The sequence below is a fragment of the Oncorhynchus gorbuscha genome, linkage group LG12 (assembly GCF_021184085.1).
Source record: "Oncorhynchus gorbuscha isolate QuinsamMale2020 ecotype Even-year linkage group LG12, OgorEven_v1.0, whole genome shotgun sequence".
In the NCBI taxonomy this organism is placed as follows: domain Eukaryota; kingdom Metazoa; phylum Chordata; class Actinopteri; order Salmoniformes; family Salmonidae; genus Oncorhynchus; species Oncorhynchus gorbuscha.
This window is the reverse complement of record NC_060184.1, coordinates 84,851,096-84,869,228: the sequence shown is the minus strand read 5'-3', so window position 1 is coordinate 84,869,228 and position 18,133 is coordinate 84,851,096. Positions and strand designations below refer to the sequence as shown.

Here is an 18,133-nt window from a genome sequence, read left to right as displayed (position 1 = left end):
AAGAAGGACCCTACATGAGCGCAGGGGGCCTTACTATCGCCTGCTCAATAAAACATGTTATACAAAGATATTGTAAGGACCCTGGGTTTATAAGCGCGGATATCGACTCTGCTGCTTTTGCGACTTTTGTGACTTCGGGCTTAAAAGGTCGAGGATTCGAGGCTCCCTGCCGGTTTCATTACAATACATATTTCAGAAATGTTATAAAAATTAAACAATGCTATTCAGTGTCTTTGATGGTACTTCAGACAGAGCTCAGCTGGTAACTTAGTATCTGTTCTGTTCTTCTTCTTCTGTGGATTTTATATGGTGGTTGGCAACCAATTTTAAGGTGCATTTACAGTCACCACTTTCAATGTAATATTTAGCGTTGTGTGTCTCAGCCGTGTGACTACACTACTCTCGGCCTGAGGACCTCCCTGTCCCCACTTTTTCCTGGATCTTATACAGGTGTCTTCACTTACTCTCCCTGTTCCACATCTCTTGCCACTTATTTTTAATCACGGTTCTACCTGTACTGTACATTGACATGGGGCTTGAAAGAGGCACCTTTCAGAATTAAGTGCCATGTTAATTCGGCGAATCTTTGGTGCAAAATTATGAACGAACATTTCTTTATCATATCGTAATACTGTATGTTAATTGGTTTGTTGTTTCAGTAAATATCGTTTTTATCATTTGGATGTGCTTATTATGTTCAGGCAATCGGACAGGGCACGTATTTCACGTGTTGCGCATGTAGGACCTGCGGGAGGACCTTGTAGTCCACAATGGCGGCGCCCGACGGAACTTTAAACTGTGAGGACTTTTCAATGTTTCAGGTAATACTCGTGTCATCTTTGTGTATTCCATGAATAGCATTTTAGTATGACATTCACGACAACCGATAAACACGGATAATTGTGAAGCTCTGTGTCGTGATCGGATTGAATGAGTGACACCCTGTATGGACCTCAAACTTGTGCAACCCCGTATTATCGGTATATTCAACAACTCTTAGGAAATATATTATTTTCATTATATTATCCTATTATCCTGCGATCAAAAAATGTTAGCTAACCGGTTAGAAATTAGCATGCTTGACATTTCAGTGGAAATACTAATATTATCTGCGGTTTAGCAAAGCAAATACATCCCGTATCGGCATACGGTCCCCAGTTATTGGCCACCATACAACTGTGTTCAATTACAATATCTATATAATTGTTTTAAAAAATGAGAGACTAACCTCGTCTCCGAAGTGTTTACTATACTGAATACAAATATTAACGTACCTGAGGGTGGTGGCGTGACAGGTTGCTGGTGGATGTTTTCCTTTTTCTGTGCTGCATGTTTTGTGCCCCTGAGAGCCAGCACCTTCTGCCTGTTTCGGTCGCTATGGCTGGGGATACAGGTTAGTCGAGGTAACTGAGGTAATATGTACACGTAGGTAGGGGTAAAGTGACTATGCAAAGATAAAACGGCGAGTAGCAGCAGCATGAAAAAAAAAAGGTTTGGGGTTAATGCAGATAGTTTGGGTTGCCATTTGATTAGCTGTTCAGCAGTATTACGGTTTGGGGGTAGAAGCTGTTCACAATTATTTTCTGAACAGCACTTTGAGATATCAGCTAATGTACGAAGGGCTTTATAAATACATTTGATTTGATTTTTGGACCTAGACTTGGCACTCTGGTACCGCTTGCCGTGTGGTAGCAGATAGAACAGTCTATGACTTGGGTGGCTGTAGTCTTTGGCAATTTTTAGGGACTTCCTCTGACACCAACTGGTATAGAGGCCCCAGTGATGTACTGGGCCCTACGTTCTACCCTCTGTAGCGGTCAGAGGCCGAGCAGTTGCCATACCAGGTGGTGATGCAACCAGTCAGGACGCTCTCGATGGTGCAGCTGTCAAACGTTTTGGGGATCTGAGGACCCAATCCAGATCTCTTAAGTTTCCTGAGGGGGAATAGGCTTTGTCGTGCCCTCTTCACGACTGTCTTGGTGTGTTTGGACCATGATGATTTGTTGGTGATGTGGACACCAAGGAACTTCAATATCTCAACCTGCTCCACTACAGCCCCATTGATGAGAATGGGGGCGTGCTCGTCCCTCCTTTTCCTGTAGTCCACAATCCTCTCCTATGTCTTGATCACGTTGTGGGAGAGGTTGTTGTCTTGGCACCACACTCCCAGGCCTCTGACCTCCTCCCTAGAGGCGGTCTCATCATTGTCAGTGATCAGGCCTACCACTGTTGTTGTCTACAAACCTAATGAGTCGTGCTTGGTCATGCAGTCATGGGTGAACAGGGAGTGCAGGAGGGTACTAAGCACGCACCCCTGAGGGGCCACCGTGTTGAGGATCTGTTAGGGCGGTATGCAAATAGGAATGGGTCTTGGGTTTCAGGGAAGATAGTGTTGTGAGCCATGTCCAGCCTTTCAAAGCACTTCATGGCTACAGATGTGAGCGCTTCGGGTTTAAAGTAATTTAGGCAGGTTACCTTGGTGTTCATGGGCACAGGGACTGTGGTGGTCTGCTTGAAACATGTAGGTATTAGAGACTCGGCCAGGGACAGGTTGAAAATGTCAGTGAAGACATTTGACAGATGGTCGGCTTCCACGTCCTGGTAATCCATTTGGCCTTGTGAATGATGACCTGTTTAAAGGTCTTACTCAAACTGGCAAGCATGTTCACACAGTCGTCTAGAACAGCTGGTGCTCTCATGCATGCCTCAATGTTGCTTGCCTCGAAGCGAGCATAGAAGTCATTTAGCTCGTCTGGTAGGCTTGTCACTGGGCAGCTCATGGCTGTTCTTCCCTTTGTAGTGCCCTCAATCTCACACAAGTTATCAAGGAACCCACCAGGTACAACCCTAAATCCATAAACATGGGCACCCTCAGACATTATCCTGACCAACTTGCCTTCCAAATACACCTCCGCTGTCTTCAATCAGAATCTCAGCGATCAATGCCTCATTGCCTGTATCCGCTATGGGTCCGCGGTCAAACGACCACCTCATTCTTTAAAAGTAACTTCCTCACCATCTTAGATAAGCATGCTCCGTTCAAAAAATGCAGAGGTACACTTCATAGGTACACTTCAACTATGACAGACAAAATGAGAAAAGAAAATCACATTGTAGGATTTTTAATGAATTTATTTGCAAATTATGTTGGAAAATAAAAATAAAAGTCCGTTATCGTTTGCAAGCCTTGCCACATCCGACGAGCATTGGAGCCAGTGTAGTAGTATTCAATCTTAGTCCTGAATTGACACCTGTTTGATGGTTCATCTGAGGGCATAGCATGATTTCTTATAAGCGTCTGGGTTAGTGTCCCGCTCCTTGAAAGCGCCACAGCTAGCTAGAAGGGGTGTATTTAGTCTTAGAACTTACTTATCTTTTCCAATGTTTAGCTTGAGGTGATTTAGTTTTCCAGTTGGGAGGAAATTAGCTAGACGGCATTCTGCCTTCCCCCTACAGTTCTCAGCCATTAGCTTCGCCCACGACGGCCTCATGTGAACTATAACCCAGACGCTGTGTTTTAACTTTTAGAAACGTGAATAATCATCGCTTGCGATATGGCCTTGATCTGTTATCAGCAAGAAAGAATCCTTCGAATAAACAAAAAGATACAGGTACAGATACATACAGCTATGGAGCCTCCATCTACACTTCCGCTACAGTTGGAGTTGCTTACGAACTGGTGTTCAGACCAGATTGCAGAATAATAGGGAAGACATCAAAACTATGAAATAACACATATGTAATCATATAGTAACCAAAAAAATGTTAAACAAATCTAAATATTTTATATTTGACATTCTTCAAAGTAGCCACACTCTGCCTTGATGACAGCTTTGCACACTCTTGGCATTCTCTCAACCAGCTTCATGAGGTAGTCACCTGGAATGGATTTCAGGTGACTACTGTCGGTGATGGAAACACATTGAACTTTAGATGAAAACTTAAGCAAAAAATAAAATGTTGTGTGCACTACATCATCGCGCACAGATTTTTATCCACAAGTCAGTTTGGTGGAAACACACCACTGTTGGGAAAATTTACATATTTTCTTTGTGGATTTTAGAATACTCGCATGAAAATCTGTCACGGATTGGATGGAAACCTAGCTAGTTATGCCAAATTCAATCTGCTTCTTCCATAGCCTGAATACCTGACTTGAATTTAATTCACGACCTCTAGAAGCCTGAATGTTGAAGAAAATTATATTTTAACGTACTTTACCGGTTGTCTGTGTGGTTGGTCCTTATGCAGGTAGGAATGTGAGACAATACTGTATATCCACAGGAAAGTATAATTACATCAACCTTTCAAAGCGCTGGTTGTGTGTTCAGATTTTTAATACATGCACACATACTTGACGAGCTGGTGCACGTGTTTACATGGTTCCGCACATGCTTTAGGTGTTAGAAATCAGAATGCACTACCAGGTTATTTAATTATACTTTCCTGTGGATATTTTCCTACCTGCAAAAGGACCAACCACACGGACAACCCGTAAAGTAAGTTCAAATGTAATTTAATTCTACATTCTGGCTTCTAGAGCTTGAGAGGAAATTTTGCAAAATAATGTATGGCTGTGAACCAGACATGCATAAACCAGAGGTGTAATCACAGTCTGATGTCAGGCAACATCTTCACTTGCATTGAATGCTGAATGTACTCTGCTGTTTTAGCAATCATGCTATTTCCCCTGGCTTAGATTGTGCAACGTGCATAACAGAATGGTCAGGTGACACCAAATTGTTTACGCACGTAATACTGTGTTACAGTTAGCTAACTAAATATGTAGCCTAATGTCTATGTCAGTTAGCTCTGAGTTCTACACATTCATTCATGCTTTTAAAGAAGATATAGCTACGGTCAATGGATGTTTCACACCCCATATGTAGTTAGCGCTTGACAACCTTTTGCTTGTGGTCTAAGCAGGGGTGGACTGGGACCAAAAATCAGCCCTAACACAACTTTTTTTTTCTTCTTTGAAGCCCCAAATTTTTTTGCCAGAAAATAATGATTTTTCACAACAAAAAACAAATTATACAGGCCCACTTAGCTAAAGATGCCCGAAGTACCAGATGGCCAGTCCGCCCCTGGGTCTAAGGACAGTGTCTCTGCCTCAGTTTGCCTCTCAGAAGATCTGCACTCTTCTATATTGTCAGTAGACTGTGTCTATTTTGTCAGGAAACTCTGTCAATAAACTGTCTGGGTCTGTCTGTCAGTAACGATCTGTCTGTCTGTCCCTCCCTAACCCCCAGGATGTTCTGAAGGTGATGCGTAACATAGATGACCGTATTGTCCATTCTCTCAACACCACCGTGCCGACTGTCTCCTTCTCAGGCAGAGTGGACGCCACCCAGACATGCAGACAGCTCTATGAGTCTGTGAGTCACAGCTTTAACCTTTAACCTCCCCCTCCACACCAGTATACCTTAAGCCTGTGATATCTGGCATGCTGTAGCCTTTGCATTGGATAGTGCTAGATTCTAAATAAACAAGAAAAGCTCAAACCAAGTTTATTCACTGTGTCAAACAACTGAAAAGACAAAGATATGTTTCCACAAGTATATATATTTATACCCTTGGAGTCAACTAGCCAATACATCTCTGTTGCTAGGCAGGAAATTAATATGGTCAAATCCGGAAACTATAATTTCGAAAACAAAACATTTTTTCTTTCAGTGACATACGGAACCGTTCCGTATTTTATCTAACGGGTGGCATCCATAAGTCTAAATATTCCTATTACATTGCACAACTTTCAATGTTATGTCATAATTACTAAAATTCTGGCAAATTAGTTCACAACGAGCCAGGCGGCCCAAACTGTTGCATATTTCCTGACTCTGCGTGCAATGAAAGCAAGAGAAGTGACACAATTTCCTTAGTTTAATATTGCTTGCTAACATTAATTTATGTTAACTAAATATGCAGGTTTAAAAAAATATACTTCTGTGTATTGATTTTAAGAAAGTCATTGATGTTTATGGTTAGGTACATTCGTGCAACGACTTTTTTTCACAAATGCGCTTCTGTTAAATCATCCCCCATTTGGAGAAGTTGGCTGTCTTTGTCAGGAAGAAATAGTCTTCACAGTTCGCAACGAGCCAGGCAGCCCAAACTGCTGCATATACCCTGACTCTGTTGCACAGAATGCAAGAGAAGTAACAACATTTCCCTAATTAAAATAAATTCACGTTAGCAGGCAATATGAACTAAATATGCAGGTTTAAAAATATATACTTGTGTATTGATTTAAGAAAGGTGTTGATGTTTGTTAGGTACACATTGGTGCAAGTACAGTGTTTTTTTTTGCGAATGCACTTGTTAAATCACCCGTTTGGCGAAGTAGGCTGTGATTCAATGATAAATGAACAGGCACAGCATCGATTTATATGCAACGCAGGACAAGCTAGATAAACTAGTAATAGCATCAACCATGTGTAGTTAACTAATGATTATGTTAAGATTGATAGTTTTTTACAAGATAAGTTTAATGCTAGCTAGCACCTTACCGTGGCTCCTTGCTGCACTCGCATAACAGGTAGTCAGCCTGCCACGCAGTCTCCTCGTGGAGTGCAATGTAATCGGCCATGATCGGTGTCCAAAAAAGCAGATTACCGATTGTTATGAGAACTTGAAATCAGCCCTAATTAATCGGCCATTCCGATTAATCGGTCGACCTCTGGTTTGTTGTGGTGTTTGTGGAGGGATGATTTTTGTTTTATGTTTGTTGTGTATTTGTGGTGTTGTGTACAGTTGAAGTCGGAAGTTTACATACACTTACTTAGGTTGGAGTCATTAAAACTCATTTTTCAACCACTCCATAAATTTCTTGTATACCGAATTGCCAAAATTATAGTTTGTTATGACATCTACTTTGTGCATGACAATTTTCCAACAATTGTTTACAGACAGATTATTTCACTTATAATTCACTGTATCACAATTCTAATAGGTTACAAGTTTACATACACTAAGTTGACTGTGCTTTTAAACAAAAAATAATATCCTGGCATTAGAAGCTTATGATAGTGCCTCTTTGCTTGACATCATGGGAAAATCAAAAGAAATCAGCCGAGACCTCAGAAAAAAACAATTATAGACATCCACAAGTCTGGTTCATCCTTTAGAGCAATTTCCAAATGCCTGAAGGTACCACGTTCATCTGTACAAACAATAGTACGCAAGTATAAACACCATGGGACCACGCAGCCGTCATACCACTCAGGAAGGAGACTCATTCCGTTTCCTAGAGATGAACGTACTTTGGTGCGAGCAGTGCAAATCAATCCCAGAACAACAGCAAAGGACCTTGTGAAGATGCTGGAGGAAACAGGTACAAAAATATCTATATCCACAGTAAAACGAGTCCTATATCGACATAATCTGAAAGACCGCTCAGCAAGGAAGAAGCCACTGCTCCAAAACTGCATAAAAAAGCCAGACTACAGTTTGCAATTGCACATGGGGACAAAGATCATACTTTTTGGAGAAATGTCCTCTGGTCTGATGAAACAAAAATAGAACTGTTTGGCCATAATGACCATCGTTATGTTTGAAGGAAAAAGGAGGAGGCTTGCAAGCCGAAGAACATCATCATTGCTTCACGAGGATGGAAAATTATGTGGATATATTGAAGCAACATCTCAAGACATCAGTCAAAGTTAAAGCTTAGTCACAAATGGGTCTTCCAAATGGACAATGAACCAAAGCATACTTCCAAAGTTGTGGCAAAATGGCTTAAGGACAACAAAGTCAAGGTATTGGAGTGGCTATCACAAAGCCCTGACCTCAGTTCTATGGAAAATATGTGGGCAGAACTGAAAACGTGTGTGTGTGTGTGTGTGTGTGTTCAAGGAGGCCGACAAACCTGACTGTTACACTAGCTTTGTCAGGAGGAATGGGCCGAAATTCACCCAACTTATTGTGGGAAGCTTGTGGAAGGCTTCCCGAAACACTTGACCCAAGTTTAACAATTTAAAGGCAATGCTACCAAATACTAATTGAGTGTATGTAAACTTCTGACCCACTGGGAATGTGATGAAAGAAAGAAAAGCTGAATAAATAATTCTCTCTACTACTATTCTGACATTTCGCATTCTTAAATTAGAATCGCCACTTTAACTGACCTAAGACAGGGAATTTTTACTAGGAGTAAATGTCAGAAATTGTGAAAAACTGAGTTTAAAATGTATTTGGCTAAGGTGTATGTACATTTCCGACTTCAACTGTATGTGGTGACTGTTGTATTTGATGTTGTGTATATGTGGTGTCATGTTTGGTGTTTTTGTGTGTGTTTGTGTTATGTTTGTGGTATTGTGTTGCAGCTGATGGAGGCCCACCTGAGCAGAGACCGAGCCATTAAGACGTGTATAGCCCAGACCTCTGAGGTGGTGGGCCAGCTGAGAGAGCAGAGGGCCAAGGACGGAGACAACATGACAACTGTCAAACTACTCAGGAAGGAACAGACTAAGGTACTACACTATGATCCACACTGTACCAAGGTAACACATGACCTATACTGCACTATGATCCACACCACACTGTACCAAGGTAATACATGACCTATACTACACTATACTAAGCTACAGCCCTTCACGTAGCTGCCCCCACCACCAAACATCTTCCCGCTGCTATACCCCTCCATGGTGATGTCGGTAGACCGCCGCTATACCCCTCCATGGTGATGTCGGTAGACCGCCGCTATACCCCTCCATGGTGATGTTGGTAGACCGCCGCTATACCCCTCCATGGTGATGTCGGTAGACCGCCGCTATACCCCTCCATGGTGATGTCGGTAGACCGCCGCTATACCCCTCCATGGTGATGTCGGTAGACCGCCGCTATACCCCTCCATGGTGATGTCGGTAGACCGCCGCTATACCCCTCCATGGTGATGTCGGTAGACCGCCGCTATACCCCTCCATGGTGATGTCGGTAGACCGCCGCTATACCCCTCCATGGTAATGTCGGTAGACCGCCGCTATACCCCTCCATGGTGATGTCGGTGGACCGCCGCTATACCCCTCCATGGTAATGTCGGTAGACCGCCGCTATACCCCTCCATGGTGATGTCGGTAGACCGCCGCTATACCCCTCCATGGTGATGTCGGTAGACCGCCGCTATACCCCTCCATGGTGATGTCGGTAGACCGCCGCTATACCCCTCCATGGTGATGTCGGTAGACCGCCGCTATACCCCTCCATGGTGATGTCGGTAGACCGCCGCTATACCCCTCCATGGTGATGTCGGTAGACCGCCGCTATACCCCTCCATGGTGATGTCGGTAGACCGCCGCTATACCCCTCCATGGTGATGTCGGTAGACCGCCGCTATACCCCTCCATGGTGATGTCGGTAGACCGCTGACATTTTTTGGACAACACAAGTTTATTTATCACGTACGCTGAATATAACCTTACAGTTACTTACTTACTTACAGGCTCTAACCAATAGGGCAAAACAGGTATTAGGTGCAACACTATGATGAAGCCAGCTAGCCAGGCTAGGTTTATAAGATTCTCTACATATTTTATAGATAAAAATGATATATGCATACAATGTTGTTTTCATTGTTGTTTGAACAGTCGCTAAGATTATTTGCTTTTGATCCTTGCAAAATCCCTTTTGGATGCAGCAGATGTTGGCTAAAATGCCGACGCCAGACCACGACTAACGTGGAAAAGACACACCAGGAAAGACACAGGCTAAGTCAGGCTACATGCTAAATACATTACACAGTAGATTGAGGCGTCACAAAGGTTATAAATGGCTATAAACTTAACCAAATAGAATAATATATATCTTAAACGTCACACAGCATAAATGAGCTGGCACGTTGCGTTAATTCAAATCTGGTATCAGGATAAATGTAACAATGAGTCACCGATTTTATACTATGTATTTTTTATTAGCTAAGTAATAAATGGCAAATGCAACTTTCGTATATACGGGCTCACTGTAATACCACGCAGGGCAGAACAGAGAACTGACAAGACGTATGTAAAACAGTATTCTTTATACTGTGATAGACATTGTCCCAACCCGTCTGTTGGCCTATCACAGTAGAGACTGGGCGTGGTTTAAACTTGCCCAGCCTATTGCAGGCGCTCAGGGGGGTCCCTGCCTCTTGGCGCTTCTTGGAGTCCCCCCACCGTCGATGTATAGATTCTTACTGTTCTGGTATCGCAGCCTAGTTAGAACAGTTGCTCAGTTCCTGCTATTGTGTTGTTCAGTATTTTTCCATCTCAGTTAAACCTCGTGATGACCACCCCTCCCTATCACAACTTTGTAAGATACAGCAAGTCACACCATGAGCTCAATATTGTTACATACAAACACAAGGACAAAGCATCTGCTGGGCTGTTATCTACAGTTTTGCAACATGCAGGTCACACCATGTTACTCAGTTCTTGTCACACACAAACAGGCAAAGAGCAAGCAGTTGTTTAATCTCATAATGATGCTCCAGTGCACAAATGCAGACACCTCACACAACCAACATCAGATAATATTTAATCATATATATCTAATGACTATAATGTAAAATACAGAATCCAACAGTACTGACACTTCGATGCCCTAAAACACAGGTCAAACAGTCAGTCCATTCTGTCCACGATCAGCAGCGAGGTTCAGTGAGGCACACTGGGAATGGCGAACTGTGATTGGCTGATACAAGTGAGGTGACTTGTAGGTACCACTAATAAGAAAATAAGTAGTGATGGACAAGCAGAACGAAATACCAGTTCAGGGTTGCTAAAACTGCTAACTAGGAGCTGGAATTCTTAACACTAGTCCTCAATAGTCTCCAGGTTTCTGTTGTTGGCAGTATTTGACTGTATTAGAAGCAGGGTTCAGTGTTACCTTGTAGTGTGTCTGAGTGTCTGTCTGTCTTTTCTCCTCCAGTTAAAACTCATGCGGTCGGAGCTGAATGTTGAAGAGGTTGTTAATGACAGAAGTCTGAAGGTAAGAACATCACTCTGACCTCATCTCATGGCCTGTTTGACCTCTCAAGCTCAAACTCCCAGGATCTCTCACACAGACACAGATATATGCACTTCAATGACCTCCTGTGCTGTTCCTTCCTCAGGTGTTCAGTGAACGGTGCCGGACCCACTACACGCCTCCTACGGTCAAGTGACTATCTGAGCTGCTCTGGTGAGAATAGCTGCAGATCCAGGTGGCTGCGTCAGGATCAGAACCAGACCGAGCCATTGAGTCATCCGTGGACTTGACCTGAGGGACCCCTGCCCTCCAGCCGACCACACTGTTATCATCCATGGGGACCGCTGCGTTGCCTCACAACAAGGCCACCTCTGTCAAGCAATCTGCTCTGTTTATTTTCATGATTGTAGTTTTTATTTGAATTTTTTTTTTTAAATGAAGTGTTTCCCAATGGCCCTCTGGTGTCTGACTTCTTTTTTTAAACAATTAAGTGTTTTCCAATGCCCCCCTCCCCAGTTGAGGCGTAACTTAATGAAGTGTTTTCCAATGCCCCCCCTCCCCAGTTGAGGCGTAACTTAATGTCCTGCTACACTAGACGTGCTGAGCGTGAGACGCTCCTATTAATTTCAATGAAACCTGGGTGGAAATGTCTGCTCAATCTAAAATTACAACCAACTGATTGCATCATTACTGCAAAAATTGAGAAGGAAAGGGGAGAAGGTAAGGAACTTCTGTCGGCATTAAAGACCAAAATTGGCTAAAGATAATTGTGATGAATGGAGTACACCAGTTGAATTTTTTTAAATTGACAACCATACATGTTGCAAAATAGTTGGGAGGAGATTTTCGATGTACTGATTACTGGTTTATGGGGTGGTGATGAGTCTATCATTACATTAGAGGGTGGTGATGAGTCTTTCAGTATATTAGGGGTGATGATGAGTCTATCAGTGTATTAGGGGGTGGTGATGAGTCTCAGTGTATTAGGGGGTGGTGATGAGTCTATTTTCGATGTACTGGTTTATGAACTGATACACAAAACGACGCCGGATTGAAATGATTCTTGCAACTGATAGAATATATACTGTACAGTTGAGGTCGGAAGTTTACATACACTCAGGTTGGGGTCAATAAAACTTGTTTTTCAACCACTCCACAAATTTCTTGTTAACACACTATAGTTTTGTCAAGTCGGTTAGGACATCTACTTTGTGCATGACACAAGTCATTTTATCAACAATTGTTTACAGACAGATTATTTCACTTATAATTCACTGTATCACAATTCCAGTGGGTCAGAAGCTTACATACACTAAGTTGACTTTGCCTTTTAAACAGCTTGGAAAATTTCAGAAAAGTATGTCATGGCTTTAGAAGCTTCTGATAGGCTAATTGACATCATTTGAGTCAGTTGGAGGTGTACCTGTGGATGTATTTCACAGCCTACCTTCAAACTCAGAACCTCTGCTTGACATCATGGGAAAATCAAAAGAAAGACCTCAGAACAAAAATTGTAGACCTCAAGTCTGGTTCATTCTTGGGAGCATTTTCCAAATGCCTGAAGGTAGCGTGTTTATCTGAATGAACAATAGTACGCAAGTATAAACATCATGGGACCAAGCAGCCGTCATACCACTCAGGAAGGAGATGCGTTCTGTCTCTTAGAGATTAACATACTTTGGTGCGAAAAGTGCAAATCAATCCCAGAACAACAGCAAAGGACCCTGTGAAGATGCTGGAGGAAACGGGTACAAAAGCATCTATCCACAGTAAAACGAGTCCTACAGTGGGGCAAAGAAGTACTTATTTTCCACCATAATTTGCAAATAAATTCATAAAAAATCCTACAATGTGATTTTCTGGATTATTTTTCTCATTTTGTCTGTCATAGTTGAAGTGTACCTATGATGAAAATACTTTTTTGCCCGACTGTATATCGACATAACCTGAAAGGCCGTTCAGCAAGGAAGAAACCACTGTTCCAAAACCACCATAAAAAAAAGACAAACTACGGTTTGCAACTGCACATGGGGACAAAGTTTGTACTTTTTGGAGAAATGTCCTCTGGTCTGATGAAACAAAAAAGAACTGTTTGGCCATAATGACCATTGTTATGTTTGAAGGAAAAAGGGGGATGCTTGCAAGCCGAAGAACATCCCAACCGTGAAGCACGGGGTGGCAGCATCATCATGTTGGGGTGATTTAAAAAGTCTTTATATATATTTAACCTTTATTTAACCAGGTCAGCTAGTTGAGAACAAGTTATCATTTACAACTGTGACCTGGCCAAGATAAAGCAAAGCAGTGCGACACAAACAACAACACAGAGGTACACATGGAATAAACAAGCGTACAGTCAATAACACAATAGAAAAAAATCTATATATATACAGTGTGTGCAAATGACATGAGGAGGTAGGCAATAAATAGATCATAGTAGCGAAGTAATTACAATTTAGCAAATTAACACTGGAGTGATAAATGAGCAGATGATGATGTGCAAGTAGAGATACTGGTGTGCAAAGGGTTAACCCTAACCCTTTCCATCTACGTAACATTGCAAAAATCAGAAACTTTCTGTCCAAAAGTGATGCAGAAAGATTAATCCACGCTTTTGTCACTTCTAGGTTAGACTACTGCAATGCTCTACTTTCCGGCTACCCGGATAAAGCACTAAATAAACTTCAGTTAGTGCTAATTATGGCTGCTAAAATCCTGACTAGACCCCAAAAAATTGACCATATTACTCCAGTGCTAGCCTCCCTACACTGGCTTCCTGTCAAAGCAAGGGCTGATTTCAAGGTTTTACTGCTAACCTACAAAGCATTACATGGGCTTGCTCCTACCTATCTCTCTGATTTGGTCCTGCCGTACATACCTACACGTACACTACGGTCACAAGACGCAGGCCTCCTAATTAACCAAATCAAATCAAATCAAATGGGGATCTGCCTTTAACCCTATTACAGGGGCTGAGTCACTGGCTTACTGGGGCTCTTTCATACCGTCCCTGGGAGGAGTGCGTCACTTGAGTGGGTTGAGTCACTGATGTGATCTTCCTGTCTGGGTTGGTGCCCCCTTTTGGGTTGTGCTGTGGCGGAGATCTTTGTGGGCTATACTCGGCCTTGTCTCAGGATGGTAAGTTGGTGGTTGAAGATATCCCTCTAGTGGTGTGGGGGCTGTGCTTTGCCAAAGTGGGTGGGGTTATATCCTTCCTGTTTGGCCCTGTCCGGGGGTGTCCTCGGATGGGGCCACAGTGTCTCCTGACCCCTCCTGTCTCAGCCTCCAGTATTTATGCTGCAGTAGTTTATGTGTCGGGGGACTAGGGTCAGTTTGTTATATCTGGAGTACTTCTCCTGTCCTATTCGGTGTCCTGTGTGAATTTAAGTGTGCTCTCTCTAATTCTCTCTTTCTTTCTCTCTCTCTCTCTCTCTCTCGGAGGACCTGAGCCCTAGGACCATGCCTCAGGACTACCTGACATGATGACTCCTTGCTGTCCCCAGTCCACCTGACCGTGCTGCTGCTCCAGTTTCAACTGTTCTGCCTTATTATTATTGGACCATGCTGGTCATTTATGAACATTTGAACATCTTGGCCATGTTCTGTTATAATCTCCACCCGGCACAGCCAGAAGAGGACTGGCCACCCCACATAGCCTGGTTCCTCTCTAGGTTTCTTCCTAGGTTTTGGCCTTTCTAGGGAGTTTTTTCTAGCCACCGTGCTTCTACACCTGCATTGCTTGCTGTTTGGGGTTAGGGTTAGGGTTAGGGTTAGGGGGTTAGATTTAAGGTTAAGGGGTTAGGGGTTGGGGTTAGGTTGTTTGGTGGAGCAAACAAAGAGACATGGAGGAAGGCAGGAGAGAGAAGATATGAGCAGCAGACCAAGACGCGACTGTGGGCTTTGTTCCAAACAGAATATCGTGCGGCTAGACTGAAATTTCAAGTCTGTACATGCACGTAAATCCAGTACTATGGAATGGACGAATGCTATGCAATTTAGCCGGTTTTCGACTGAGAGACAGCAGCCTGAATCAGGGCAGTATATGCAGCCTGACAACGGTGTTGAACCGCGGCCGGAGGACCCTGTGATTTTGCAGTGTTTTGAAAGTGAGTTGTCCGTGGAGCAGCAGCTGGTGGACGAGGGTGAGCAGCAGCTGGTGGACGAGGGTGAGCAGCAGCTGGTGGACGAGGGTGAGCAGCAGCTGGTGGACGAGGGTGAGCAGCAGCTGGTGGACAAGGGTGAGCAGCAGCTGGTGGACGAGGGTGAGCAGCAGCTGGTGGACGAGGGTGAGCAGCAGCTGGTGGACGAGGGTGAGCAGCAGCTGGTGGACGAGGGTGATCAGACGGCAGGTGGACGAGGGTGATCAGACGGCAGGTGCGTCGGCGGCGGTGCAGCCAACCAGTCAGGTCGGTAGTGAACTGTGCTCGGAACCGAGGGAGCAAGGCTGCGTCGTGGTGACTTCCACGGAGAGCGAGAATGATGAAGACGGCGGCGTGACGTCCAGAATTGAGGTTAGGGTTAGGGTTAGGGTTAGGGTTGGGGTTAGGGTTGGGGTTAGGGTTAGGGTTAGGGGGGGGTGGTTAGGGTTAGGTGCAGCAAACAAAGAGACACGGAGGAAGGCAGGAGAGAGAAGCTATGAGTACCAGACCAAGACGCGACTGTGGACTTTGTTGTAAACAGAATATAGTGCGGCTAGATCGACATTTGAAGTCTGTACATGCACTTAAGTTTGGTACTATGGAATGGACGAATGCTATGCAATTTAGCCGGATTTCTACTGAGAGACAGCAGGCCGAATCAGTGCTTCAACCGCGGCCGGAGGACCCAGTGATTTTGCAGTGTTTGTCCGTGGAGCAGCAGCTGGTGGACGAGTGTGATCAGACGGCAGGTTCTTCGACGGCGGTGCAGCCAACCAGTCAAGTGGATATTGAACTGTGCTCGGAACCGAGGGAGCAAGGCTGCGTCGTGGCGACTTTCACTGATAGCGAGAGTGATGAAGACGGCGGTGTGCCGTCCCGAATTCAGGTTTGGAGTAATGCCATTTTGAACGAGTATGAAAACTATATTGTGGGTGTACAACCTTCAGTTAAACGAATTGACAATAGTCGCACCAGTATGTCCCAAGTACGGCAATTCCTCCACATTATGTCGGAGGGCAAGTCCGATGAAGGACTGTGTTTTCTGGATAACTACAGACGTGTGTCTGATTGGTATGCTCAATGTGACAGCCGTGGTTTGGCACCATCCACGTTAAAAATGTACCGAGCCGATGTTAGAAGTTTCCTCAATTATCTTATTCAGTTCCGGCCAGATGGTATGCAAGCTAAGGTCGCTGCAATTCGAAAGATGTTACTCTGCTTGGCGAAGATGGACAGGGACTCACGGCAGAGCCAGGCAACGTATAGGTCAAAATTCCGCCAACGCTGCAGGGACGAGGTGCTCAGCGCTGCGGAGTTAAAACGCTTTGTTGAGCTAAGCAATCAAGCCATTCCTTCAGTTCTAAGTAGGCTGGAGGAATGTGCCACATGCTCTGACAGGCGTAGGTTTGCAGCTCTCATGTCCAGCCGGTTGGCAATATTTAATGGCACTCGACGATCCCCAGTCACACTATTTAGTGTGAGTGATTTCAGTGAAGTAACCCCGGAAGGTGGGGGTTATCAGATGTGTGTAGCTTCCCACAAAACTAACTATAGCTTCGGGGAGTGCCGAATTGTTCTATGTCAGGAGGAATACACTTGGCTTCAACGATTCCATCAAATCAGGCCTCATCTGAGTGGAATGACCTCAGACACAGAACTGTTCTTTTTCACATCCTGTGGTCAACCCTACGCTAATCTGTGTGAGTATGTGGGGAAAATCTTTGCAGAGTTTGGCATTGGAAGGAAAGTGACCTTCGGTACAATTCGACGCAGTGTTGCCACGTTGAACTTTAACCAAGGCTCAGTTACAGACCGGGGAACTGTTGCTGACCATATGTGTCACTCTCTGGAAACGCAGTCACGTTACTACCGGTACCATAATTTGCCCCAAAATGCCACCCGGGCCCGGACACTGATTGAGGGTCAAATAAATCCATGATTAACTGATTAAATAAAGCATATTTGTTTGAAATTCACCCTTGTATTTGTGTCATTATGCATTAAAATGATTAAAAATGTGTTTCATTTTGGGTTACCAGGTGCCTATTTTCAATCACCAGTTGCACATAAAACATAGTTTTATTTTAGAAAAGTTTGGACTTAGTAAATTTTCCAACATCTTTTAGATTCATCCATATAATCATAGTAATATTACTTCCCAGAATGAATCTGTACTACTTTTTAAAATTCACTAGATGTCGCCAACTGTACCATCTATCAGTCTCCAAAGTGGGCATTAATATGAGAATGACCGTTAAGTGCATTTAGGAGAGTATTTTAATTTTCGGGTTCCCAGGTGCACGTTTTCAATCACCAGGTACACGGATGTATAGGGTCCCCCATGGATAAAGGTCCGTGTTAGGGTGCTCCATAGCGGGCATGAATTTGTGGAACACCGCTAATGTAATTTTGGGTTCCCAGGTGCACGGCTATTTATTTTTCCGGCCCAGTCATTTATTTCAAAAAGACATTAACCTTATTTCCCGAAGGGCTAGAGGTCCCATATTTCGTGTCATACCCTCTCTCTCAATGGGCAACAAGTAGAGCATGTAAAAAACAAAATGCCCTGGTAGGAACCTATGTTTCCAGTAACATGCACTTTTTTGGCCCAAAATCGGTAATTTTCAGAAAATGATTAAAAATACTTCCCGAGGGGCTAGAGGTCCCAAATTTCGTGTCATACCCTCTCTCTCAATGGGCAACAAGTAGAGCATGTAAAAATCAAAATGCCCTGGTAGAAACCTATGTTTCCAGCAACATGCACTTGTGTAGCCCAAACTATAAACACAATTTTCTATTAAAAGTTTCTATACAAAAACGGTTTTAATGACATGAAAATGTCCGTCTATGTATGCCCTTTCGTTTAAAAAAAACCCATCCAGATTGGACATTTACTATTTGATTTATTCACGTTTTGGTGTTTTTAGGATATAGCCCAAGATTGCGGCATAATAAAGTGTCCATAAAGCACTCAGGGAGGGCCCCCACGGCTAGAGGGCCGTAGTAGGGTGCTCCTATAGCGGGCATGCATGTCAGGAACACCTGTAGGT

General features: G+C 43.7%; 1 protein-coding gene across 1 annotated transcript; it reads left to right on the top strand.

Annotated features, from left to right (window-relative positions):
• Positions 1-75: 75 nt before the first annotated feature.
• On the top strand, positions 76-11,399 carry mix23 (mitochondrial matrix import factor 23). Its single transcript, XM_046290908.1, has 6 exons — positions 76-147; positions 702-821; positions 5,253-5,378; positions 8,325-8,471; positions 10,906-10,965; positions 11,090-11,399. The coding sequence occupies exons 2-6, from the start codon at positions 771-773 to the stop codon at positions 11,138-11,140; spliced, it is 435 nt and encodes a 144-aa protein (XP_046146864.1). The 5' UTR covers positions 76-147; positions 702-770; the 3' UTR covers positions 11,141-11,399.
• The last annotated feature ends 6,734 nt before the right edge of the window (positions 11,400-18,133 follow it).

What these genes read in the sequence shown, in the direction of transcription:
- mix23 (XM_046290908.1), top strand. Translation starts at nt 771, where the DNA reads ATGGCGGCGCCCGACGGAACTTTAAACTGTGAGGACTTTTCAATGTTT. An exon ending in TCAGGAAGGAACAGACTAAG is followed by an intron (nt 8,472 to 10,905) that starts GTACTACACTAT and finishes TTTCTCCTCCAG; the next exon opens with TTAAAACTCATGCGGTCGGA. An exon ending in TTAATGACAGAAGTCTGAAG is followed by an intron (nt 10,966 to 11,089) that starts GTAAGAACATCA and finishes TTCCTTCCTCAG; the next exon opens with GTGTTCAGTGAACGGTGCCG.